The sequence below is a fragment of the Barbus barbus genome, assembly GCF_936440315.1.
Source record: "Barbus barbus genome assembly, chromosome: 24".
NCBI lineage: Eukaryota > Metazoa > Chordata > Actinopteri > Cypriniformes > Cyprinidae > Barbus > Barbus barbus.
Window position 1 is genome coordinate 13,367,456 of NC_136752.1, and position 26,806 is coordinate 13,394,261.

The following is a 26,806-nucleotide window of genomic DNA, read 5'->3' on the forward strand; positions in this document are numbered from 1 at the left end:
ACTGCCGATGTGTAGCCGCGTAGGGGCGAATGTGGAAAGCTGTTTGGAGTATGAAGGAACTAAAGCTGAGCCAAAGCCACTGTTTTTGAAACGGTTTCGTCGTCGGATCAGGAAAATGTAAAATATTGGAATGCGAGTTGTAGGAGTTATCGTGAGTTTTCGTGAGACTGCAGTCGATGGCGAGGGATTGCTTTGGAAGCGCGAGCTAAAGCGTGGGTCACCTAGCTACTTGACGGATTCGCCTGCGCACCGTACGACACGCCAACTCGAGTGTTTCAACTGGTCACACGAAGACTAGCGTCTTAAAGATTGGTATTTCTAGTCGACAGAAGACTTGACTACCTGTGGAGGATATAGTTTCTGGACTTGTCCAACTATCATGCCTACTCTCAGCTCGAAAAGTAGGCAGAACGCAGTGGAAGCGGTTGAGGATGGAGGCAGTAACAGCGATCCTCTCGATACTGCGGCCAAAAAGATGTTGAAATGTGTTGTGGTCGGCGATGGAGCTGTGGGCAAAACCTGTTTGCTGATGAGTTACGCAAACGATGCTTTTCCCGAGGAATATGTACCAACTGTATTCGATCACTATGCAGGTAAGACTGTTTCCATCTCAGCATTCAATTGAATTCCCTGTTTATGAAGTGCGGTTTACAGTATGTCTACCTAGCCTAATCCTTGTCTACCGCCCCCACTACAGTCGGGTAGGGGACGGTCCCAAGAATAGCCATCTGAAAGAGGAGATATCAACCGCCAGAGCGAGGACTGAGGCCCGACACACTAAAAAGTAGAAACAGGGTACGAATTATAGTTTGGGGATCAGAGCCCTCTAATGTAGGGTTAATAAAAAAATATACATTGTAGGCTACTTAAAGAATTTGAAAAGGGTGCAGCTATTATTACCTAGCCTACATTTAAATAGCCTATAGGCTATATAGCCTAAATATTTCATCAATGACTAAATAGGCTATGCAACCATAGCAACTTTGATGAAAGCTTTGTTTCCGAATCAGTATTATCATTATTCAACAATAATTGAGCAAAAATACCAAAAAAGTGTTTTAAACTTCTTTAACGTCGGTGGCCATTGCCTTACTGTTCTAGGGACGTCAAAAGACAATTTATGTTGCGCAAAGAGGTAAATAATGTAAATAGCAAGAGTCAGAGCTCGCGAGTGCGCAACCTGTTGATCACAAGAACGCAATCTAAAAGCTTTGTCAGTACTGTACTGTAGGCATTATAGCTTTGTAGAAGAGTTATGGTCACAAATTTGTTGCCATCCATGAAGTTTTTTCAAATGCATATGCAGGAATGCATAAAGGCTTTGGTTTCTCTTCAGGGGAAAGCCCCCTATGACACATGCATGCTCCCAGAATCCTATTATAGGGTCAAGTCCTAATTACACAGTGGCAGACAGATCACCTTCAACATCCTCTGGAAACAGCAGGACACTTCCCTCACAAATATAAAGAAAGAACCTTCTTAAAAGAACTTGTAGGAAGAACAATTACAAACAAGCCCTGTGTCCACATGCCTACTTCCATACTATGAAGAAGCTGTGTATCTGAATTCATAGTATTCACAAAAAAAGAACAGGAGGCAAAAAGTACCTGACTTATAACATCCACTGAGATGCTTTACTATCCCATGAGGCCACAGGAGAGGATTTTTAAGTGGCAGTGAAGGTACGCAACTGACACAGGTCACGTGACAACATAGCGAATAATAGCACGTTCATTCATACCTCCCATATTCATTCTATATAAAAACACACGTTTTAACAGTCAGAAAGTATGTTTCAAACCAAATATAGCACCTACTATAAAGTAGGCTATGTCATTTGGAATGTAGCTAATCTTCCAAATGCAATACAGGTCTTTTCAATTGTCATTATTAGCAGTGGAAAAGTAGTGGAGTGAGTTGCTGTCATTTCATACTTATACTGTTTGACTTTTGAAGCAAGATCTCTTATTCAGTGTCTTTAGATGATTAGTGATACCACAATGACTGAGTGATTCACATATTTCCAGGGCTGGAGAGAAAAAGCTTGTGAATTACTATAAAACACGAAGAAGAAGAAAAAAACTCAGTTTAGCCCCAATCTTTTTGGCTCTCATTTGTGAAAGTGTTTTTTTATAGTATAAGAACCTTAAAGCAGGTATTGTCAAAGGATTTTCTATTGCACATTTCGCTCTCATATGATCAAATAAGGCATGTTTATCTGGGCTGTGCCAAAAAGAAGAACTCTTTTCATTTTTATGAGATTTTAATAGTATCCTGTGTTGCAATTTCCTCCAGCTGGTCAGTGCTGGCTCAGGACAAACACCCAGATTCACTGAACTCATTCAAGAAGTGAGTAAAACTTTTAAAGTCTTGGGAGTTGAATGAGATGGAAAGACCTCCAGAGAGTGTGATTCTCGGTCAACTCTTGCGGTTGAATTAAACTGATGAGTGAGGCCATCCAGAGGACACTAAATTGATGTCACGAAACAAAAGTTTGAATGCAGGCACTTTTTGCTAGTAAAAAAATAAGCAATTGAAGGCCTGACTGAGCAGACTTTAACCTTCTGGTTTTTAAAGCTGCAATGATTTTATTTTTAATGTGTAAATACCTTCTCCTGCCAAGGCAACTTTAAATTTGCCACAAGACTTTGAAGAATCCAAACCAGAATCCAACAGTGAGAGTGTTTGGGAAACCTGTTTCAATTTTTCCAATTAATTTTGGTGACATTAGTGGTGCATAAACGACATACTTCACTTTTAAGGAAATGAAAACGTGCTCATAAAGAATAGTGGACACAGAAAGGCATTTGGTTCCTTTATAGTGTGCTGGCAACCAGATTTAAGTCATGGTATGTATTAGTTAGAAGTGCCTAAGCACCATTTAGATGTGGACTGCCGTCATTTACAGTACATGTCATGAAAGTAGACACAGTAGTACAGAATGAAAAATTGAGAGAGAAGAGAGACAATATTCTTCCAGGGCCAATCAATCACTTGCATTCATATTAGGCCCCTGGAGAGAGGCCTTGACAAAGCATCATAATAAAGTAGCGAATTGTCACATAGTGGCTTAATGTGTAGGATAAAGAGCACAGAGCTCCCATTGTAGGCCACTGAAAGCTTTACTGTGTTGCTATGCTAGAATTGGTCTTAAATGAAAAACTATGAAATTCATGCCTCAGCAGTAATGGAACAGTTTGCAATATAGAAAGCACTGAGAATACGGTAATTGAATTATAAGTGAAAATATAATTAATAAATAAGCAGCTTTTTCTAAATGTTTAGTTAAATGGTGAACTGAGCAATTCAAGAAGTAGCTATTTAGAGATATATTTATATTGTTTAATAGACTTAAAAAAGCTACTGACCCAAAACGTTGGTAGTGTACATTAGAAAAGGTAATATCGTATAATTTAACTTTTCCATATGTCTTTTAAACAACCTAGTATTTTTTATTAATTGTAGTAACACATACAGACTACTTTACAAGACATAACTCATGTAAATATGGCCAAATATAATATGAGTGATTGAACTAAAATTATATTATTTTCACCAGAACCATTGGGATTGCAATCTACAAGAGCTAGAGCTCAACACAGCAGTATTTGGGACTATGGTTTCCGTCCATAAATCCCACAGGATCTGAATTCTCTTGTCCAAAACAAACCAATGACATTCCCGGTCAATGACACAGTGCCTGTTAATGCGTTTGAGATGAGTCATCGTCTAGTGTGGCTCCCACTACACTCCTCTAACAAAATCAACTAATCCACCAGTGATACGGCATTGTGGATATTGCCACGTCGTCAATATTAAAATACCTACAGCTGGAAAGCTATAGTTCGTAGCACTTTTCAGTGTTAAACAATCATCTGTGCCATAATGGCAACTCTTTGTGCTGCAACACTCCATTCGCCACAGCTGGTGTTGTATGGGCACAGATCGCTAATTTAACACCTATTGTTTTTTCATTATCTTTCCACTACATTTTCCATTTGATTTGATCTCTCCTTGAATTGGCAGCACAGGGTTTTGAAAGATATTTTACTCACCATGAGCAATAATATTCAGAGCTATACAAAATAAAACAATAGCCTATAAAGACTGTGATTATTAACACTGACATCAATAATAATTATATATTTAAATGAATACTAATAAAGGAAATCAGAAACATCCAGAGAATTTTTGAGTTTTGTTCTGGTTCTGAAGATATTTTATTCTTTGCTGCTTATGAGATCCCATAATCCTGTGCATGTGGTCTGATGGTTAGTGGTATCAACACGCCAGCTTTGGTTAGTGGTTGGTTGGTGGAAAGAATAAAAGTTGTGTCTAATGGAGTGGTTGAAGGACCTTCTTTTGAACTATGAGTAAGCTACAATGTAAATTACACACATACATACCCAAAACACAAATTCTAAAGAAGTTATGTTCATTTTTGAAAACATATGTTTTTATTAAGTAACTAGATAAGAACGTTTGGGGTGTGAGTGTGTGTGGTTTACGTTGTAGAACAAAACGTCAGAATATCGTCACGTTATGTTTACCACAGGCTTTACTTTACTCATAAACTGAAAAACCTCACTATAAAACCCCATAGGAAAATCTCAAAGGAATTAGCGGCGAATTGCTCTTCCGGTTAGTTCCCCCACTCTATTTACGTGGTTACATCTAAAGCTCACTTGAATTTGTTGTAGGTCCAAAACATAATAGTAATGACATGAGGGTGAGTAAATTATGACAGAATTTCCATTTTTGAGTGAACTGGCCCTTCAAGTATTATTATAAATGTAAATATTTTTGAGTAAGACCTTAAAGAGATGTGTCTCATAGAAACCTAGAAAGAGTTCCTAATCGGTAATTAAATGAAAATTCATAATTAGTGTCGTGAGTGGTTGAGCTCACTTCATGTTTTGCTGAGTGGAAGTACTTTGACATAATGTTCACTGACAAGCAAAAGCTCAGTCTTATAGCAAGTGCTGTGTAAGGGCATTACAGATTCTTTTGGCTTCAGAATACAAGATTAATCACATTAATGTCTTTTTTAGTTATGCTATGCAAAATGTGTATGTAGATTATATACACTTCCCTCTGGCAAGCACTGCAGCAACAGGAATTGAAAAGTGGATAAAACCCAGTGGCTTATTTTGCAGATTGACCCACCAATGCCTTTAAAGAAACACTTAAAATAAAAATCACACTTCAGGAATGCCAACCACTCAAAAAACAGAAGCCCATTTATGGATCACAACACTGCAAGAGCATAGTGGATATATTTGGCATGTTGATGTAAAGGTTGAATTGAGGGGTGGTCCAATTTACTGTCATAAAACAGTTGTGACAATTGCACTCTGAATGGTGGACAATGCATCGATTACCATATTACAGTACCAGATCTAAGATGCCAATGTTGCTAAAAGACAGTTTTATTGCAATGGATGGTGGACAGCGGTCCACCATTGAAAAATGGGTGTCAATTGTGAGTGAGCAGTGAAAGTGTCTACAGTAAATGGTTATCACTTGAGACCTAATACCCTAGTGATGGAATGGAAAGTGTCTAAATTAAATTTGCAGTCTCTTGCTATGATCATGTGAGTACCTATACAATTCGCTGTACTGTTCTTATAGGCTAAAGCTTGCTGAATGCAGATATATTAGCTGACTCAATGTCACAGGCCAGTCTGTGAAAGAGAAAAGAGGAATGAAGAATGTTAAGGTCTGGAGGGGCATGTGGGCTTCTGACGCCTCAAATCGCATTTCACAACAGTGGGTCAGGCTTGTTTGAGTGAGACTGTAACACAACATTGATTTCTCTCCAGGCCACAGAATGGGGGCTGGGGTTTACAGAAAGCTCGAGCCTCATGGGGAAAAGCAGCTGACCGGAGAGAACAGCTGAGAGCCGGATTCATAGCCACCAAACCTTCTCCATCCCTACAGACTTGAATTTCTCTACTTCTCTCAAACTTTCACCTCACATCACCCTGGCTTTGTTTTTATACTAGTGGCTTTGTATTTATAGGCAAAGAAAGAGTCAGAGAATCAGTAAGTGAGGAAAAGATTAGACTCCTTATTTAGCCCAGCCCCAAGAGGGGAAAAGAATCGTGCTGGTAAAAGGACCTGTCAGGAACAGCTGATACACAGCAACAGACTCAAGGCCACTGTTTCTGGTCCATCTTCATAGTCTACAGGGAAAGAACTTCTAAGCACATCTAATCAAAACACCGCTTGGCTGGTTTCCTACAGCTGCAATGCCTTTCAGAAAGACACCACCCTGGAGGAGCTCACACACCACAGTGCACGCGGCTCCTCAGTGACCCCCTGTAACTCCATGAGGCTAAGCTAGGGGCATTAGAGCTAGTGCTGCTTTGTGTTTGTCTCTTGTCCCCAGTGTTGAGCACATGATTGTTAAAATTAGCATTGAGATTAGCAATTGCTTAAAGCGGTGTAAGATATGACTGAAAATTTCATTTGAATTTTAAAAGGGCTGCACAGACCTTTTTTGCAATCATAATTTATGAAACAAACATTATGCCTTTTCAAGGGAAACAGTTAAGCTAGCATACAAACTGCTTTAGGGTTTTTAGTGTCTTTTAGGGTTTTATATTTATGACTAACAAGAATTATTCAAATTATGCATTCAATATAGTTTCAAAAATATTTGTTGTTTGGGGAACGATAAAAAAACTGTTCTCATAATGAAATATTATCAAAAACAATATTATTAAAAAGTCAACAGAACACTATAAAATTATCATAAAAGTGGTCCATATGACTTGTGGTGCGTTCTTAGTGTTTTGAAATCATATGATGGTGAGAATCAAACAAAAATTTGACTTTATATTCCATGAAAATCTACCCCTCAAGTGAGCTGTTAATCGCTGGAACTAGATCAATGAGTTGATTTAAGAACTGTATCGCAAATTTTAAGTCCAGTTCACACTACATGATTTATTTTTTGACAGTTACGACTCACTTACGTTCACTGTGCCAGATTATACGATTTTGACTCCTAAAATCTTGTCGTGTCTTGAACAAGAAACATGTCAGACTACACGTTGCTACCCTACCCTATCATTCCTCGCTTGCCATCTTTAACAACGTGCTTGCTGTCATCAGTAGGGTGGGACTAGATGGTGACATGAGCGTAAATAAACAATGGCTAGCAAACAGCATGTTCTGCCCTATATTATCATCAGAAAATCCCAAAAAAGAAAGAAAACCTGACAGTGGACACAATTCCGGATTGCATGAAGAGGACTTTCTAAGAGAACTGAGGTAAAATAGTTTTTACTTTACTTTTCACTCTGTTGCGGTAATCCCTTGAGAAAGGGCCGATACCCATTGTCTCTCTTTCGTTTCGACTTGTTTGAAAGCATGTGTGAAGGCACTTCTATGCTCCTATGGGTCTGTATCACAAATGTGATGGAACTCATCATGCACGACGTAATTTTTTTTTTAACATACTAGTCTTTCTGTGTTGAAGTCGTGAAGCATCGCAGACGTGGCATCGGTTGTCATGCACTATGACACACTACATGAGATGAAATGATTGAATCTTGTATCCCAACGCCCGTTGTCTTTTACGAATCCACACGACACACTACGTCAAGCAGATCGTGCCAAAATCGGGCTTAAATCATTTAGTCTGAACCGGGCTTCAGCGTTTTGCCAGCAGTTTTTAAGATTTCTTCATTCAAGTATTTTTTGTCACTCTTTTATGGTGCTTCTTTGTTATTTGTGAAGCTTGAAAGCAGCAGGATCAAAGGTGAACCCCATTGAAGAGCCTAGATTTTAAAGATCAGTTCATTTTTATAATCAGTGGTGTTCATCTGTACTCAAAATTTGCATTGCCATATTTTTATTTCCATAATATTAGAGTGTTTAATCTGAATTATCTGTGGTGAATTTCTTTCTAACATTTTGCTGGGCTTATTTTCAAGGGACGCTGGAGAGGCTGTCTTCTCCTTTTCCAGAGGCTTCTCAACTTATTAAGGGCACCAGATCTATAATTTGCAGAAAGTGCTTTGGTTCTGGAAGGTTATTGGTAATTTTGGAAGCATCCATGGGTATCTGGCTCAGTACAGTTGATGGGTTATGAAATATTTGGTATAATCTTTTTATGGTCCCAGTCATCAGTATTCCAGGCCATCATGTAGTTGAGAAGATTGAATTCAGTTCAGGGTGTCTCAGAAGATGCTTGAGGCCTGAGGAATCTGGTGAGGGCCACCTTTCACATCACAGCCTCTTTCTTCTCTCACGCACGCATTCCTTTAATCAGTGTTATCAAACCACTATCAGAGCACTGAATTTGAAAAGAGTGTGGACACACAGCAGACTAGTATCTGCGGTTTGTTTGAAACCTCTGTGAAATGTTGAGTCCAGCTGTTCTCCTGTTCTCAGCAGTGGTCTTTTATTGCGTGTTGTTTGATGACAAAAGATTGACTTATCTGGGTTTTTTTTCCTTTTAAGTTGTGTCAACACAGCCGTTCTCTCCCCCCTCATCACCCACAACACAGAATGAAATATGTATGCGAGCACACACACCGCTCTTCCCTCCCTGTTTTCCAAAACCGGTCACCCCTTGCTGTTGACAGCTGTCCTGTTCCAAATCAACCTCCATTCCCACCCACAACCAAACAGCAGGTCCAGAGTTCTGGAAGTACATCAGAGGGATGTGATACAGCAGGAGCAGAAACACTGCTGGACAAACACATTTTATAGGCGTATTCTGCACAGTATTTTTCTGTTTCATATGCATAATGAATGTAACAAACCTTTTTTGCTGTTGTTTTCGTTTTTACAGTGAGTGTAACAGTATCTGGGAGGCAGCACCTACTGGGATTGTACGATACTGCCGGACAAGTGAGTTAATGCTTCTGAAGTTTGTATAGTCACAATAACAGAAGCAGATCTTCCCTTCTATACTGTGATGTACATTCAAGTGAAATGGATTATTGAAAATTTGTTGTCATTTGTTGATTGGATGGAGGTAGCTTTAAATGAGAGCTTGCAGTATATTGTAAGAAAAGGGGCGGGGTTTAAGCAGACAAAACAATTGGAAAAGTCTGGCATACGTCACCAGATAGCAGTCTGACGTTTTACTGGAAGATCGAGTTACGACATTTTGATTATTAAATACAAGGTAAAAAATGTGGCAATTTAAACATTATGTATAGCTGCATCACTCACAATAAGATCTATTACACGAATCTCAGATTTTTTTATTTCATGACAACTTTAAACCTTATTCACACAATAAGAAAACCTCAAAAAGACTGACTGCCCTCAAATGCATTCAAATTCAATTACAACTTCACTATTGTTACCAAATACCAATGAATATACCGCCGAATAAAACCAGACATAACACAAAAATCATGTTTTTCACTTGGTTAATGTCTTTCCCCTACTAAACAGTCTAATTTCATCAATTGAAACTCTTAAGAACATTACTAAATGACGTTGTGGCCATGCATTAGATCACTTTGAATGTAAACTCCTTTTGCATCACAGTCACGTTTAATGGCAGAATTTACAGCCTGTTTTGAATAGTTGTAAATAAAGCTGCAAGCACTGACTTGAAATTACAACAAACCACTAGCTGGGTTGTTTTTGTCACTGTCAGCCCACCATAATGGCTTTGATTTTGGCTTATTGCAGTAATTCTTCAAAAGGAAACTCACATGACTGTTCATACACAGCCTGAAGAGATAGATGCATCTGAACCAAAGCCCAGCTGTTTACTTTCCTTGTGTGTCTAAAGGCATCACAGAATCAGCCGGCCCTGTAATACGCATCTTATGGGATGCCAGTTGTTAGAGTTTTAAATCTAGAATATATTGCAACATATTTGTGTTGTAACTTAAATCGGTTGGAAAAAATAATAGTCACATAATTTTTTATTTTATTTTTTTTTTTATGATTGATTGTTACTGTCAGTTCCACTCATCTGTTTAACAATTTCAACATTAGTTTTATTGGGTTTTATAAGGAATTCTCTTATTCCCATGAGGAATATTCTCTTATAAGGACTTTGGCAGTTGCTGACATTGCACAGGGGGATGGCATTCGTTAAACAGGATGTAGTTTCTAACAGTGCATAAATCTGAATAATTTATGAGGAAATAAACTATTCTTTTATATGCAAAAACATGCACTACATGGGAAAATAGCAATATATGCATATTTTACATTGCATGTCTCAGATACTGTATCAGACTGGTGAAAAGCGCTATAGGGTACTGATTTGCATAACAGTATAAATATTTACCAACTTTTACTAACAAAGCACTGAGGGTCACGTTTCTGACTTTGTTTCAAGGACCGTTTTTAATTGAAGTAATAAAGAAAGCTAAAGTGTGAGTATTACTGTTCAGCTTGATATAATTATGTAAATGTTTCTTAGGATATATAGCTGTAGAAAGCACAGTATGAGCTGTAATGAAGAATATTTGCTGCATTTCAGAATTGAAGAGACTGACTAATGTAGTGAGCTGCACATTGCTGTATAAATGAAAGTTATATAATTCAGTACATCTGCTCCCATAAGCAGTTCACTGATACAGAGGAGCATCTATGTGATGTCTGGCCCTTCTCTTCTATTGATCACTCACTATGAGATCAATGGCACTCAAGACGAACTGACTTTTACAAGATGCTGGCGCTGGTGCGGAGCTGTCATTTGGCACTGACATTTTAAAGGCCTGATGTTAATTATTTATGTTCATTTGCATTTCAGAATAAGTGGTAGAATAAAGTCATGGATAATAATGAGGCTCTACATGTTATGTTTTTACCAAAACATTACATTTATTGACTCAGAATACTAATTTTGAACTGTTTCGCTATGGTTTAGTCCAGTGATCCCCAATCAGGAGTACTTACAAATTCAAATTAGGTTGTACTTAAACATTAAACACAAGTCTTTTTTGCTCATCAAGCCTGCCTTTATTTAAGAAATAATGTAGTAAAACTACAGTATTGTAAAAACCCTTCAGAAGTCATTCTAATATGCTGCTTTTGTGTTCAAGAAACATTTATTATTATTATTATAAGCTGAAAACAGATGTGCTGCCTAATATTTTTGTGGAAATCGTGATATTTTTTCAGGATGTTTTTGATTTGAAATAGAAATCTTTTGTAACATTGCAAATATTTACTACCAATTTTGACATCGTTTTTGAATAAAAGTAATATCTTCTTTACAAAAATAAACTGACCCCTAATTTTTGAATGGTATAGCATGAATATAAATTGAAAGATCTTTTTCAAGAACACTTCTCCATGATATCCCCCTGAACTGTCAAGCTAAAGTGTCTCATTAAAGGAACAATCAAATTGGCCTCTCTCACCCAGGCTCTTCAATAAAATGAATGATAATTGCTGAATGGTATTGAGCATAATAATAGTCAAAAGAAACAAATTTCTGGTGTGGTGTTGAAGTGTCTTAATACCTAAAAATAACACCAATCAACAATTAAAATATTTGTTATTACAGCTCAGACTGTGCTGTCCACAGCTATAGATCCCGAGACATATTTGCATTATTATATCACAATAAATATGCACACTTTATAAAAAGTCTTTAATTCAAAGTCTGTTGGTTAAATAAAAAAAGTGCATTTGTTTGCAAATGTGTACATTTATACAATTATGTAAACTGAGCGCAACTGATGGGGCTATGTTAGACAAAAAACAAGCTTTAAATGAATCATCTGCACTCTTTCACTTATATTTTGTTTTTCAAAAAGATCTTTTGCATCATATTTCAGTTGTAAGAGAGACGAACTGAGTCTAAAGCAGGCTTTATTTTACTCGTCATATAGGAAGATTACAACCAGCTGCGGCCCCTCTCCTACCCCAACACAGACGTCTTTCTCATCTGCTTCTCTGTCGTGAATCCAGCTTCCTATCACAATGTGCAGGAGGAATGGGTACCTGAGCTCAAATCCTGCATGCCTCATGTGCCCTACATCCTCATCGGGACACAGGTGCAAGAGTTTCTAGTTCATAATCACAGTAATGTGATTTCATAATAATAATAACTATTATTAGTTTATTATCAGATAATTTATTAATTATTGTTGCTGTATTTTATTGTCAGATAAAACAATATTATTAATAATAGTAATAATAATAGTTATTATTGTCTATTATCAGATGAAGCTAAACAGATCAAAGTCAAATTATGAATATTTATGGAAAATAAAAAATTTTATGAAAAACAAAAAAAATTTTTTATTGAATTGGTTCTCTATTTTTTCTATTTCTATTTAAGATTGACTTGCGAGATGACCCAAAGACACTGGCACGTCTGCTCCAGATGAAGGAGAAGCCACTGACCTATGAGCAAGGCCTCAAACTATCCAGAGAGGTGATGGATGTTCATATGTTTGGTGGTTTGGCTTAATTTTCAGATGTTTTATTCTTGATCTGTCCAGGTTTTTAAAAAAAATAGACAGCGTGATTTATACATTTTCAGCACTGTTGCAAAGCACTGAAAGGATTAATACAAATTCTGTCTCATCCTCATGTTGACTCTCTTCTGTGAAACACAAAGATGTTTAACAGAGTGTTTGAGCTACTCTTTTCCTTTCAATGAGAGTAAATGCTGACTACAACTGTCAAGCATGATTTTCAAGGAAAATTTTCAGTGAATTTTCAGTGTTAAGATCCAAGGATAATGGTCACTATCCATTTTCTTTGTATGGAAACTAGCAGCTCAGACATTCTGCTAAACCTCTCCATTTGTTTCAAAATTGTATATTGATGTCCACAGATTGGAGCCCAGTGCTATCTGGAGTGTTCGGCACTGACTCAGAAGGGACTTAAGACAGTATTTGATGAGGCCATCCTGACAATCTTCAGCCCAAAGAAACAAAAACGGAGCTGCGCGGCCTGCAGGAGCTGTTGTGCTATTGTGTGAGGATAAAACTTCTCCAACTGTGAACACCCACTCTCCTCCAAAGCTTTGGGCAGAGTAACAGACCCTAAACCGCCTCCGGTCTGCTGTACATCCTTCCTTTCTCCATCCGTCTGTTGTCCCTCAAGACAATGAGTGGTCTTGCCCTCGGTTTGTATGTCTTGTGGAGAGCTACACTGTCCAAAACAAGTGCCTTAATTTTTCCCCCGTGTTGCCTTACAGGATTCGCTTCTTAAGCCAAAGAAGTCTCAGACGGGACTGTGGTTTCTTGAACTGATGTGGTGCGTCTTCGCCAATCTCCAATCCAACATTTCAGATTCCGCTCTGAGCCACTGGATTTTTTTAAACCGGCTATATTTTGAGGCTTATGAAAAAATTAAAATCCATTCCTCCACACAAGCTGGTTTTCTCTCAGTCACCTCAAATCAATATTGCGCTCTTTCTGGAGTCAATGCTTCAGCAGTTTGAGCTAGTTAATAAGAGAAATTCTCTGGAGGATGGCCAACTCATCAATAGAGGTAGATCAGACGGAAAGAGAGAGAGACGAGAGTAAGGAATGCATCTTCCTTGGGTCATTCAAAATTAACAATACTGATAAACCGCTACAGTACTACACATTCAAAGATACATCAAATAATGTTATCCATCAAAAAGAGTGACAATCAAGCACACTGTGTGAAGTCTGCCAGTGACAGGATAAAGGGAAAGTGTATCTCGTGACAACATTATCCCATGAATCATTTACATTTCCTTGTGTTTTTAAAACTGAGATGCCCTGAAGTGTACTTAGTCACGTTTCTGTGAGCCATTAGACCTTTATCTTTATACAGTGTAGGTGTAGAACAATGATGCCATAAAATGGTGCTGTAATTGTTATATTTTTCATACGCATTTACATTTAGATTTTTGAAGGGGCGTGTATTTTTTCTTCTCAAATGACTCTGCCTACACATATTTTAAAAAATGCTCTCGTTTTCCTCTATTAAAAATGAGCCGATGGAGGACTAAAAGTATGGGGAACTGTACATGCCACTTAAAATAAAATGAAGAAATCAATCACCAATCTATTAATTCAACAATGTAAATAGATTGATAGATAAATCTTTTAAACAGTTATGTTAAAAATGTAGTTAAATGTAACAAATAATATAATCATTTTAAATGCAATCTAACCTGGAAGTTACCATTACTCTAGTCTCAGCCTCAGACATCACATTCATGGAACGTTGGCTGAATGAATAAGGCGCACAAAATGGGAAACACTTTGGGAGTTCTTCAAGTCGTCATCCGATTGGTTAAATTCTACAGACTTTCTGCATTCTTTAATTGTCCATCTGGAAACAAAACTGTTGTGATGTCTAACCCCCTCATGGAAGTTTACAACTGTGACATTTTCCCTGATATTTTGAGTTAGAATAGTTTCCAAGAGTGTGGTTTTAAACACATCGAGGCTGTAAAAGCAGACTATTGAGTAGACGTTTTCCTGTTCAGCGTGATGGTGACTAATGTCCCCGAAAGCCTCTGTAGTCTCATTTAGCCACTTGTTATCAACTGCCATTTTCAAGACAAGTAAAAGCTTTAAAAATGTCACGAGGGGTATTAGTGGTGTATTGTATGTCTCAGAATAACACAGGAAAATATTTTGATCTTGTGTTCACCGCAGACCTTATTTGAGGCATTAAAACAAAAACCTGTTCAACATTTGCCTACAAAAATACATCATCCCTGCAGCACTGTATTATTAGGATGATTTTAGTTTAATTTAACATTTTAAACATTAATTAAATGTAAAAGGTCTACTTAAAAAAAAAAAAATGAAAGGTCATTTTCCTTAAAATATAGGCTATAAATTGAAATGACAATATTATTACTAATATGATTTTATTTTTAAGTGGCATTCATAGTCCTCCACGTGATCCGACACTGTGAAAAAAAAATCCCTATCACTCTCTATTTCAGCTGAAGTACTCGTATATTAACTGTGGACCAGGCTTATACATTGTCTAACTGCTCAGTTTTGCCTCTGGCTGAAGCCACCCCCTCATTTTCCCTTTTAAAGATCAGCTCAAACACAAAAGGCTTTGTTCTTTAGACTTGTTTTTTTCCTCAGGCATGTAGTGTGGTCATGCTGTAAACTGCACTGCTGATGGACTCTCAGCAGTCCCGCCTTAAATATGTGGCCTTTTCGAAATCCCTACTGTTTTGGTACAAGTGTCAAATAATATGGAACATATTATGTGTAGCCCTTAGATTTTTGTTTTGGACTTGTTGAACAATGTATAGGTTAACCAACAATTCAAGCATCCATATTCTCTTACCAAAAAGCTGTCCTGCGGCTACTTGTAGTTCTCAGACCACCATGTTATGGACATCAGAACTGGTAATGATTATTTCGGATTGCTCTTCACATCAGTCGTTCCTTAGTTTGACCTCAGGGACTTCTTTCCGGAGCCCGCAATGTGCTAGCAACCATCCTCGGGCTGAGGAATCAAGCATGCTCCACAGAGCATGAGCCGTCATTCACTTGCCTTTAATATAGTATAGAGTTTGTTTCTTCACTCAGTTTAAGTGCACTTACGACACTGTGCCTTGCATTGTCCTATGCAATAGTTTATATACTGTAATGCTAATGAGAAGACCAGTTTTCAGTCGCTGGTTGAAAGAGCTATAACTTGAACTCAGTCTTGAACTCAACTTATATTTAATATTTTTAGTTTTTTTTTTCTTTCAATTTCATGTATTGATTTATAAGCTTAAAAAACATGACAGCTTTCTTTGCCAAAACTAAAAATGTGTTGTAAATATACACAGAGTGATTAAAGCTTGTGATAAAACTTTAGAATTGTCTTTGAAATATTCATTCATGAAAGTTCTCACAAGTTTTTCCAATGCCTGGAGGTCCACTGTCATGCCAAAAAGTGAACATATTGGCTAATATTGCTTGCAGTTAAATATTAGTTTTGGATTTATGTAGCCTACTTTTTAAATAATGTCAAGGCTAGTTGCAACTGAAAGGTGAAATGCTTCTGGTGACATTATTTTACCTGTACAAAACAGTCTGTTGTACTAGTTTATATTGTTGTAATATTATTGTAGTGTATTATCGTAATCATAAACACACTGCTTGGTAGCGCAGATAGTTTTACTGTTTACTCCACTTCGAGTTATTGACCTATAGCAGCTAATGAACCGGAAATCTCCCACATTCAAATAAAATAGCGTACATTACTTCCGCGTTGCAAAATGTGCAGAAGTTGACATCTCCACATAATAAGAACATCTTTGGTCTTCGTGGCTATTTAACAGGTGTGTTTGTGAACCTTTGGCTTTGGGTAACGTTAACTTTTAAAAATGTGCACAAAACAATGCCCCACCCCGTTACATACATTGCATACAAATAGCCTACTTAAATTCACCATGAATAGTTACTAATAGCTAGCATGTGACTACCTTGAAAGCGATAATCGTGTCTCTTTTGATAATTGATAATATTGCGCTGCTCTCCTCCAGGTTATGTTCGTCATGGCTGAAGGAGCGCCGAGACCAAGCAATTAATCACCAGTTTAGTTTTCAAAATAATTACTACACGTATGATTTTTTGCAGATTTGCAGTGTGCTTGTAGGCTGTTTTAAACTTGCTGTAAAACGGTGACATTTCCGGGACAGGACACCAAAAAACACCAGGACGTCTGGTCATCCTATTCCTAATGTAAATCACTGGCCCCTAAATGGGTCCCTCACATCTGACAAATCTGGGCCTATTAAGATTCTTTTTACGTATGCATTGTGTACGGTTTCTGTAGTCAAGCTTGATTTTGTCTTTAACACCCTAAAATGTCATTCCAAGCCTGTATGAATTTCTTTCTTCTGTTTAACACAAAATAAGATGTTTTGGGTAATCAAAGAGTTGTTGGTAGCCATTGACTTTCATAGTATTTTTTTTTATTATTAATCAAACTGTTTGATAACCCCAAATATCTTCTTTTGTGTTCAACAGAAAAAAAAAAGAAATTCATACAGGTTTGGAATGACAAGAAGGTGAGTAAATGACAACAGAAAATACATAATATCAAATCTTTAAGACCAATTATTACCCAGACTACCAACTACCATACTCCTATTTATTCACCATATTAAATTGATGAAATAATACATAGGAATATATCAAGCCACTTTTTTTGCAACACAGTGAAACCTTATTTAGTATCATTTTCTTAAAGCACTGTCCCTCTCATTGCTTTAATAAATTCATTCCCCTGTATCACACTCATCTGAGCAGTTTGAATGAGCCTTCTGCCACCTACTGGATTTAAACTGCACATTAATGCTCTCATTCATTTAACTTATATTTTCTCCCATCAAAATGTATTTTTGTATACTCTAATAATAATAATAATAATAGACAAATATGACACGAAGCCGCATGGGTTAATCAGATGAAACTGATACAGGTGTAGTTTTGGTAAAAAAAGATATTACATTGAAACTTACAAAACCAATGAAGAAAATCAAAGCAGGCAAGCACGTTTATCACAAAAAAAACAGGTTTATTTAATATCTCTTTCTTTTTAAAATAATTAGATTTATTCTATTCATCGAACCCTTTCTTTTGAATTTTTTTACATATCAAACTTGGGCCATCATAAAACACACAATGAGCTTGGGAGAGTTAAAACAAGGAAGAGAGAGAAAGACACGTGATTAAGCCAAAAAAAAAAAAATATAATAAAATACATCCTCCTCACATGTAAAATCCACAACCACGATTGTTGGGACTTCAAATAAAAGAAGAGAAGAAAAGGGGCTGAAGTCCCACGAGAACAACTAATGAGCTATAACTGGAAGTGCTTTTTAGTTCTAACCTGCCCTGGTGGCCGGTATTTCAGAAGAGAGATTATGACCTACTGGATCAGCGTTTACCTACATAGGCCTTAAAACCCCACCATAAGCAGGATTTCATTTCAAACACTCCATGAAAAGAAAGAAAAACCTCATCTCGCTCAGCTCGGTCATGTAGACGACATCCACCCACCCTGAAATCAAAACGAACAGAGCCGAGCAGTGGAAATCTGGGTGGCCCATGTGAAGCAGTCCAGAATATTCTTCACAAAAAATGTGTCACTTAACGGTTTTAAAAACACTGGATGAGCTCTGAACACTGTGTGCCACTGAAATTCCACGAGTCCGAGCTTGATGTACTCTTGGTAACTACTGAATTTCCACATTGGAATTCCCAAGAGTCTCCACAGCAGACAGCATGAAACTATGATCAGATCATTACCTGGTTTACAAGTTAAAAAAATAAAAGGTCCTCAGAGAGGTTTGTCTTCTTTATTGAGCGAATGTAACCACTGTAGCCGACTGCGGCCCATCTCACACATTAAGTTATGGACACCTGCCCATGTTGTACAGTAAAGGACTGGGCCGATCATCCTGTAAAAGAAAAAAAATGCACACCACAGAGAGGATGTTCAATGTTTTTTTTCCTCTCTCTCCACTCTTGTTTTTCTTATATTCACATCATGGGTTTCTGGTTTGAGTCCCCTGAGTCAGGGGAGTCAAATTATGTCTAGATGGAAAAGTCTCTCTTCATACGGGACCAAAAAAAAAAAAAGATATGTGGTGGTGACGGGATCCTCACACAAGACATCTTTAATCGCAGGGTGAGCACAGATCCCAAATTCCCAGGGCACTGACGCCTGAACAATTTCTGAACTGAAAAGGTTTTTTAAAATATATTCTTTGACCATAGTTGATTATCATTTTACCATATATTTTTTTTACAACAAGGAGTGCACATTAAGTCTCTCTTCAAATTTTCTGTTTTTTCTTCTTCCTTTCAGTGTAGTAGTATGATACAGGAAAGAGGGAGAGGATTATTTACAGTGCTGTTGAAAGGGAGGAAATGAACGAGGGAGTGTGCGGTAAAGTACGCAGCATGAGAAGCAAACAGGGGGACGGGTCCCTGTGGCAGAGTAAAAATGGATTGGTTGAGGCCACACAGAAGGGCGGAGATGAGGTCCGTGTTAGGTAGGAATGACGCCGTCGCTGTTCTGGATGCCCCGTCTGAGCTCCAGCTCCTCCAGCTTCCTCCACAGGTCCTCTCGATCCTTGTCCTTCTTCCTTTCCCTGAAGAAAAGAGAGGTAGAGGTTATCTGAGCCTCTCTGTAAACTTCAGGAGTTTACAACAATACATTGTTTGTTTCTTACCTTTGCCTGTCTGATTTGTAATTGGCGGCGAGTTCGTCAAACAAGGCGCTGTTCATCTCCATGAATGCTTTGAGCACATTGTAGATCAAAGCTGATATTGCCCTGATGGTGGAGAAAAGCCACTTTGTCAAAAATGCAGGAATGAGTGCAAATCAGTCAATACCAGTTAGACCATGCTTATTATTGATCAGACCTTCTGATCAATAGGTTAATAACAATATACACTTTAAAATTGATTTTTATTTCCCCCAGTAGGGCTATATTCTATATATAAATGATCAAATGTGACAGTAAATACATTTATAACGTCACAGAAGATTTATTTCAAATAATTGCTTTTCATTTAACTTTCTATTCAAAGTATCCTGGAAAAAAAAATCTATGGTTTCCATAAACTATAACACAACTGTTTTCATCGTTGATAATGTTTTAACTTTTGTGTATGTGTGTGTTGGTGAATTGTATCATATGATATTCTCCTGCCAGGCTGCTGTTGTAAATAAGAATTTGTTCTTAAGTGACTTGCCTGATTAAATAAAGGTTAAGAAGAAGAAATGCTGATCAAATCAGCATATTAGTATGATTTTTGAAGGGCCATGCGACTGGAGTGATGATGCTGAAAATGCAGCACTGCATCACAGAAATAAATTACATTTTGTAAATATATTCAAACAGAAAACTTATTTTAAAATTGTAGTATTTCACAATATTACTGTTTTCACTGCATTTGATCAAATAAATGCAGACTTGGTGAGCATAATAAAAACAAAATCCTACTGAGCCCAAATTTTAAATGGTAATATTAATTGTTTTTATCTAAAATAAAAATACATATAATTAAATGACAATATAAAACTCACGGGTTCCAGTGCTCTTTGGAGATCCTGTAGAGACTGGCAAACATGATAGGCAGGATGACACTAGAGTTCTCCTCAATCAGACTCATGATATACTCATTATTCCAGTAGTACAAGGCTCGTTCTGCCACCTGAAACAATATACAATCTCCATTTTAAACCATTTAAAATATTATATCAGTAGTGTTCTACATAGGGATTTTAGGCTGCAGAACCTGAAGCTTTCACTTGCACTGAAAATTTACCCTAAAACTTGCTAGTGAAAGCAGAGATGTTTGAGCAAAGTATGTCTTGATTTATATTTAAGAGATCTTATGAAGTCGTGGCCTAATGGACTCGTAATCCAAAGGTTGTGAGTTCGAGTCTCAGGTCCGGCAGGGATTGTAGGTGGGGGAGTGAATGTACAGCGCTCTCTCCACACTCAATACTACGACTGAGGTACCCTTGAGCAAGGCACCGAACCCCCAACTGCTCCAGGTGTGTGTGTGTGTGTGTGTGTGTGTGTGTGTGTGTGTGCAATTTGGATGGGTTAAATGCAGAGCACAAATACTTGGTCACCATACTTGGCCACGTCACTTCACTTTCAAAATGGACTAGCATATGTGAGCAAATATGGAGCACGGTTGTGGGTAAACAGAAAATGGAGAACCTATGACGCTGCAGAGAAGGGAACTTACTTTCGAAAATCTTTGTTTAAGTTTCTGGCTATTACAAGACATTGCAAGGTTTGTAAGGAAGATTTAGGATGGGGTATGTTTACCTGAAAATGGGGGCTGGACACACATCTAGCAATCTGTTTGAAGAGTGGCTGTTGGATCTTAACAAACTGAGTGGGCTCAATCACATCTAGAATCTCCTCCAACTCTCCAAGAAACATAACCTACAAAAGAAAATGCAGTGAAGGGTACAAAAACATTTAGGAAAAGCATGTAAAGCATTTCTCTTGAAAAAAGTATTTTAGTGAAAGAAATCATAGTATTTCTCACTTGCAACGATATATTATGTTTTGGTAGAAGTTCCAACAATTGAAGACTTTATTTCTGAGATCAAGTCACAAAAAATGGACAATGGATTAACTTAACTTTCCAGAAAATTAAGGCATTACCTCTTTTTGACTGCATGTTTTTGGCCAAAACTTCAACAAGCCTCCAATAACCTACAAAAAAACCCAATGAAGCCAACTAGTGAAAATCCTTTAGAAACAAGTTGAAACAAGATGGAACTCGGATAAGAATGAGGAAGATAATGGTGACAAGGAACACTTACAGGTTCTGTTAACGTGGGATCTTTCTCTAGGAACTGTACAATACAATAGGCCAGCTAGAAGAGGAGATGACTTCAGATTAACATAAATGCATTTCAAATGTCTAGATTTATAAACAAGCATGGAAACAAGGAATCTGTTTCTTCTGCTTCTGCCCTTGAAATGTAAGCGAGCAAGCACAGACTTGTGTATAAGTTATCAAACAGCTGATTGTCTGTACCTGGGCATGGAAGAGAGACAAGCTCCTCACTGTGTGCAGAGGCAGCAGCACTTTCACCAGGAACTGTTTGTGCTCAGCTTTGAGAGGAAGCGCAAAACCATTGATGATGCTGTAAAACCAGAGACATGTGAGACTTCTGATCTGACATTGATAACCATGAAAGAAACTGATAATATGCAGGAGACACATACTTCTAAATGCCTCAGGACTGAGGACAGGGTGGAGTAAAATAAAACAGGAATGTGACCTCTGTGGGTCACCCTTCATGTCTTTCCAAACTCTTTATTTCCTGATTTAAATTTCTCCACATCACTGCCAACCAAAGAAGGGATCCTAAAATATGACATACCTTCCCAAAATCTCCAGCAGTTCAGCTACGCCATTGAAGTGCTCTGTCTCATATACAAAACTATCAGGGCAGGAGAGAGGAAAAAAAAAAAAAAAAAAAGATATCAGCATAACTTAATATTTCTTCTAGTATATTCGCAACAAAAACACTGGACAGTTACTTACCACAGAAAAATGTTGTTGATTTGTTTGCGGATGAAGGCCCTGAGGCCGAGGAACTTTCCGTAGATTCTGTGCAGAACTGTCTTCAGGCAGTCCCTCTCTCGCGGGTCCTCGCTATCAAACAGCTCCAAGAGCTAGAAATTCACAAGGAGTTTTATTAACTATACTGAACAAAATTATAAACGCAACACTTGTTTTTGCCCCCATTTTTCATGAGCTGAACTCAAAGATCTAAGACATTTTCTATGTACACAAAAGGCCTATTTCTCTAAAATATTGTTCACAAATATGTCTAAAGCCCGATTCGGACGGTAATTGTTTCTCATATGGACGTCTGTAAACATTAATTTACATATCACCGATTCGGACGGCGATTTATTCACAGTGGACGAGTGAGTTCTGTGATCCTGCGAACCAGAGGACGCGCTGCTCACGTGGCCAGTCACATGATTGTGTGCTGTAAATAAAATTAATTTTATTTACAAATTTATTCTTATTGTGTAAAATGTATTTAAACTATATATTTTTTAAATACTTATGTAAAATATATTCTTATTATTCGAAACATTCGATGGCGTCTGGCACTTTGGAGGTGTTCTCTTCACGGATGACTCCTGGTTTTCACTGTAGAGGGCAGATGGCAGACAGCGTGTATGGCGTCGTGTGGGTGAGCGGTTTGCTGATGTCAACGTTGTGGATCGAGTGGCACATGGTGGCGGTGGGGTTATTGTATGGGCAGGCGTATGTTATGGACAATGAACACAGGTGCATTTTATTGATGGCATTTTGAATGCACAGAGATACCGCGACGAGATCCTGAGGCCCATTTTTGTGCCATTTATCCACGACCATCACCTCACGTTGCAGCATGATAATGCACGGCCCCATGATGCAAGGATCTGTACACAAATTCTGGAAGCTGAAAACATCCCAGTTCTTGCATGGCCAGCATACTCACCGGACATGTCACCCATTGAGCATGTTTGGGATTCTCTGGATCTGCGTATACGACAGCGTGTTCCAGTTCCTGCCAATATCCAGCAACTTCGCACAGCCATTGAAGAGGAGTGGACAACCTGATCAACTCTATGCGAAGGAGATGTGCTGCACTGTGTGAGGCAAATGGTGGTCACACCAGATTCTGACTGGTTTTCGGACCCCCCCCAATACAGTAAAACTGCACATTTTAGAGTGGCCTTTTATTGTGGCCAGCCTAATGCACACCTGTGCAATAATCATGCTGTCTAATCAGCATCTTGATATGCCACACCTGTGAGGTGGATGGATTATTTCCGCAAAGGAGAAGTGCTCACTAACACAGATTTAGACAGATTTGTGAACAATATTTGAGAGAAATAGGCCTTTTGTGTACATTGAAAAAGTCTTAGATCTTTGAGTTCAGCTCTTGAAAAATGGGGGCAAAAACAAAAGTGTTGCGTTTATAATTTTGTTCAGTGTATATGAGCAATGTGTACGACATATTACCTTTCTTAAAGGGGTCATATGATGCGATTTCAAGTTTTCCTTTCTCTTTGGAGTGTTACAAGCTGATTGTGCATAGACAAGATCCCTGAAGTTGCAAAGACTAAAGTCTCAAAACCAAAGAGATATTCTTTATCAAAATTAAGACTCTGCCACGCCCCTCTAAAACGGCTTGTTCAAACACGCCCCCACATCTTGACATCAGATGTAGACATCAAGAAGCAGTCATGTCAGGGAGACGCTGTGTGTTTCTAGGTGAAAGCAAAAGCACTTTATTTGGCCTTCTGAAAGTAGATGCATTTAGGAATCATTAAGATTACGAACAACAGAACAGCAACGTATTTTATGGACGACCAGTTTCATGAACCTAGGGGAGGAGGTCATTCTGATTTTGCTGTGTGTGTGTGTGTGTGTGTGTGTGTGCGAGAGCGAGAGAGTCACAGTGCAGCGTCATGTGTGTGAGTGAGTGAGTGAGTGAGTGAGGGAGAAACGGTCACACAATCGCGGCTTGTGTGCAAACACATATGAGCTTCATCACTGTGTGTCACGCGACTCTATTCCCCTCTCGAGCTTTAACTGATGGTAAAACTAAGGACATTATTTACTGTCTGTTTTATAATTTTGAAAGCTGAAGCTCGCGATTATGGAAAGGGGCGTTACATTTCCGATGCGGCTTGTAGTGTTCGGCCAATCACAATGCACTGTGTCAGCTGGCCAATCAGAGCAGACTGCACTTGTCGGAAGGAGGGACTTTGTAGAAAACGAAGCGTTTGAGAGAGGCGGGGCATAGAGGAACTACAATAAATGTACAGTATTTGAAAAATGTGTTTTTTTAACAATAAAATATGTCAACATTCTGTTACACCAAATACACAAAATAATGATCTTTTAAAAAAAAAAAGCATCATATGACCCCTTTAATACACGGCTACTAAAATTGAAAAAAAAAAAAAAAAACTATTTGGAACTGGTTTTCATTGACAATATTCAAAAAATATTTGATGGAAAAATGCCACTACTGACCAATCAGAATCAAGTATTCAGGCAGCTATATCTGTGCTCTTTTACTGGCAATACTGGCTTCACTTGATTTATACTAGGATGAGAAGTCAAAGAACATTTCACAGACAATCACTCACCTGTAATACAAATTTCTGGTCGATGTATTTTTTGGCAACGCTGGGCTGAAATTCCTGACTTTCCAAGAAGCGAATGAAGAACTCGTAAACGAGCTTAAGCGGAAAAGGAAGAGAGGGAGAGAGAGAGAGAGATCAGAAAACTTGTCCTTGAAATGAAACCTTGCAATTATTTCAACCTAAAGACTTTTTAAAGCCCATATTGTTTGATTGTTTTAAAACATTTTTTTTTTTATCTTTGTCTGTTTTTACATGCATTACTTTTTAAAAAAAGGTGATTAATTCCTATTTATTTGATGCTGTCTGTGGCTATCTACCTGTAAGTGCGGCCATGAGGCCTCCAGCGTGGGCTCGTCTTCTTCTGGGTCAAACTCATTACTGTCACTAGGCGGAAGAGTACGAAAAATATTGTAGGACACCTGTGATAAATGAAAAAATGGAACACTTGAAGTATCTCTGAATTATATAGGCATTTAAATTAGACAACTACAGAAATTTTCCAATCACAGTGTGCTACTAATCTCACCATTTTGACCACCTCGGGGTAGGTCTGCTCAGTCAGGTAGCCCCGGCTGAGGGTGACGTAGTCCACCAGCTCATTGAGGGTGGACCGCTTATACTCTTTCATTTTGAGGTCAGACAGTGTCTCCATGAAGTCAAAAAGAGTACAGCACTGCTGCACTTTCTTGAGGAATAGCTCTGGTTGCTCCTGTGCAGAAACATCTAGACAGACAGAAAGAAAGAGTTCATGCAAATTAATCCATGGAGTACTACAATTCCACAAATGGTTTACATCAACCTCTTTCACTTTCCTACTCTCCATTTTTCAGGACTGTTGGTAGGTAGGAAGCCTAAAATACTTCACATTTTAGCTTGGAGGTCCATCTGGCATTTGACCTCTAAATATTCCAGCTGATAGGGGCTTGAGTTTGAAAAGCCATTCAAGACACCGTAATATAATGTGCCATAACCAACCCCTTACAGTGGCAATGTTCATGTAGTATGTGGGTTTACTGACTATTTAAACACTTCACACAGACAGCATACACTCCCTTTTAATGCAAAACATTAAAATGTTTAAGTTTTACATGTTAAAACAAATTTTACTGTTCATAAATGTATTTAGATGCTGTGTGGATGTCAAAAGTGTAATATGTTCATCATTAATGTGATGAAACAGGATAGCTGACGTTACATTTTTTTAAAATAAATTGCTAAATAAAAGTATTAAAGATGCATTAAATTGACCAAAAGTGATAGTAATAACTATTACAATGTTTTCCATTACTCAAAGAATCCTGATGAAATGTATCACCGTTTCCACAAAATTATTAAGCAGCACAACTTTATCATTGATTATAAGAAATGTTTCTTGAGAACCAAATCAGCATATTAGAATGATTTCTGAAAAATCATGTGACACTGGAGTAATAAATAAAAACTACTTTTATATATAAATAGAAAACAGTTATTTTAAATTGTAATAATATTTCACAATATTGCTGTGGTTATCTTCAAATAAATAACAACCTTGGTAAGCATGAGACATAAAAATGGGACATGACACAGACTTAACAGAACAATCCCATCCTGAAAATTGAGACACTTCTTTCATTTGGTCACACAGCGACAGTTCGTCTGCATTCAGTGTGTCGCTTTCCTTTTTTGTTATTAGAGTGCAACCAACCTTATCAGCTCTATCAGACCAACAAAACTAGCTCAAAGCACTCTGACATCAACTACTGACTTCATCGGACCACGTAAACACAGCTTACCTTTCAGCAGAGGCAGTTGCACCAGCTCTATGGGCTTGTCCTGAGATCTGAACTGGGACGAGCTCTGCGCTCGCTTCTGCCTGGCTTTCCTGACAGACTTCCTGGAGAAGCCGTCCACCTTGTCCACCGATGGGGCTGTGGTGGCTGCTGAAGACATGCCCTGTGCCAGAGAGAGTTTATGGGCAACAAAGAAAGAGGAAAAAAAGAACAGTCAGGGATAATGTGCAGAAAACCACTGATATTTTGAAGTGTGCATCCAATGGGCACTTTACAATCCCATGAGGCCACAGGAGAGGAGTTGTGAATGGCAGTGAAGACATATTCAGATGCTTGGCTTTACTGAGCAGTAGAATATTCAATCTAAATGACAAAAGCAAATGAGCTTCCTATGGAGGAGGCATCTTAAGGCATCATTGACACCCTCTAG

At 38.0% G+C, this 26,806-nt stretch overlaps 2 protein-coding genes across 2 annotated transcripts in view; one reads left to right on the forward strand and one right to left on the reverse strand.

The window, feature by feature from the left end:
- On the forward strand, positions 1-17,704 carry rhoj (ras homolog family member J). Its single transcript, XM_079375146.1, has 6 exons — positions 1-593; positions 8,807-8,865; positions 11,829-11,993; positions 12,281-12,376; positions 12,782-12,924; positions 16,923-17,704. The coding sequence occupies exons 1-6, from the start codon at positions 380-382 to the stop codon at positions 16,954-16,956; spliced, it is 711 nt and encodes a 236-aa protein (XP_079231272.1). The 5' UTR covers positions 1-379; the 3' UTR covers positions 16,957-17,704.
- ppp2r5ea (protein phosphatase 2, regulatory subunit B', epsilon isoform a) overlaps positions 17,351-26,806 on the reverse strand; it is a 14,904-nt gene continuing 5,448 nt past the window's right edge. Inside the window, exons 2-14 of the mRNA XM_079375145.1 lie at positions 26,380-26,539; positions 25,131-25,327; positions 24,922-25,023; positions 24,608-24,700; positions 21,990-22,120; positions 21,826-21,885; positions 21,477-21,585; positions 21,259-21,312; positions 21,098-21,148; positions 20,753-20,872; positions 19,996-20,123; positions 19,136-19,237; positions 17,351-19,054 (exon numbers count right to left, since the gene is read on the reverse strand). Of these exons, the coding sequence (XP_079231271.1) occupies positions 18,952-19,054; positions 19,136-19,237; positions 19,996-20,123; positions 20,753-20,872; positions 21,098-21,148; positions 21,259-21,312; positions 21,477-21,585; positions 21,826-21,885; positions 21,990-22,120; positions 24,608-24,700; positions 24,922-25,023; positions 25,131-25,327; positions 26,380-26,536 (1,407 nt within the window). The 5' untranslated portion in view covers positions 26,537-26,539 and the 3' untranslated portion in view covers positions 17,351-18,951. The remainder of the gene's footprint in view (positions 19,055-19,135; positions 19,238-19,995; positions 20,124-20,752; positions 20,873-21,097; positions 21,149-21,258; positions 21,313-21,476; positions 21,586-21,825; positions 21,886-21,989; positions 22,121-24,607; positions 24,701-24,921; positions 25,024-25,130; positions 25,328-26,379; positions 26,540-26,806) is intronic.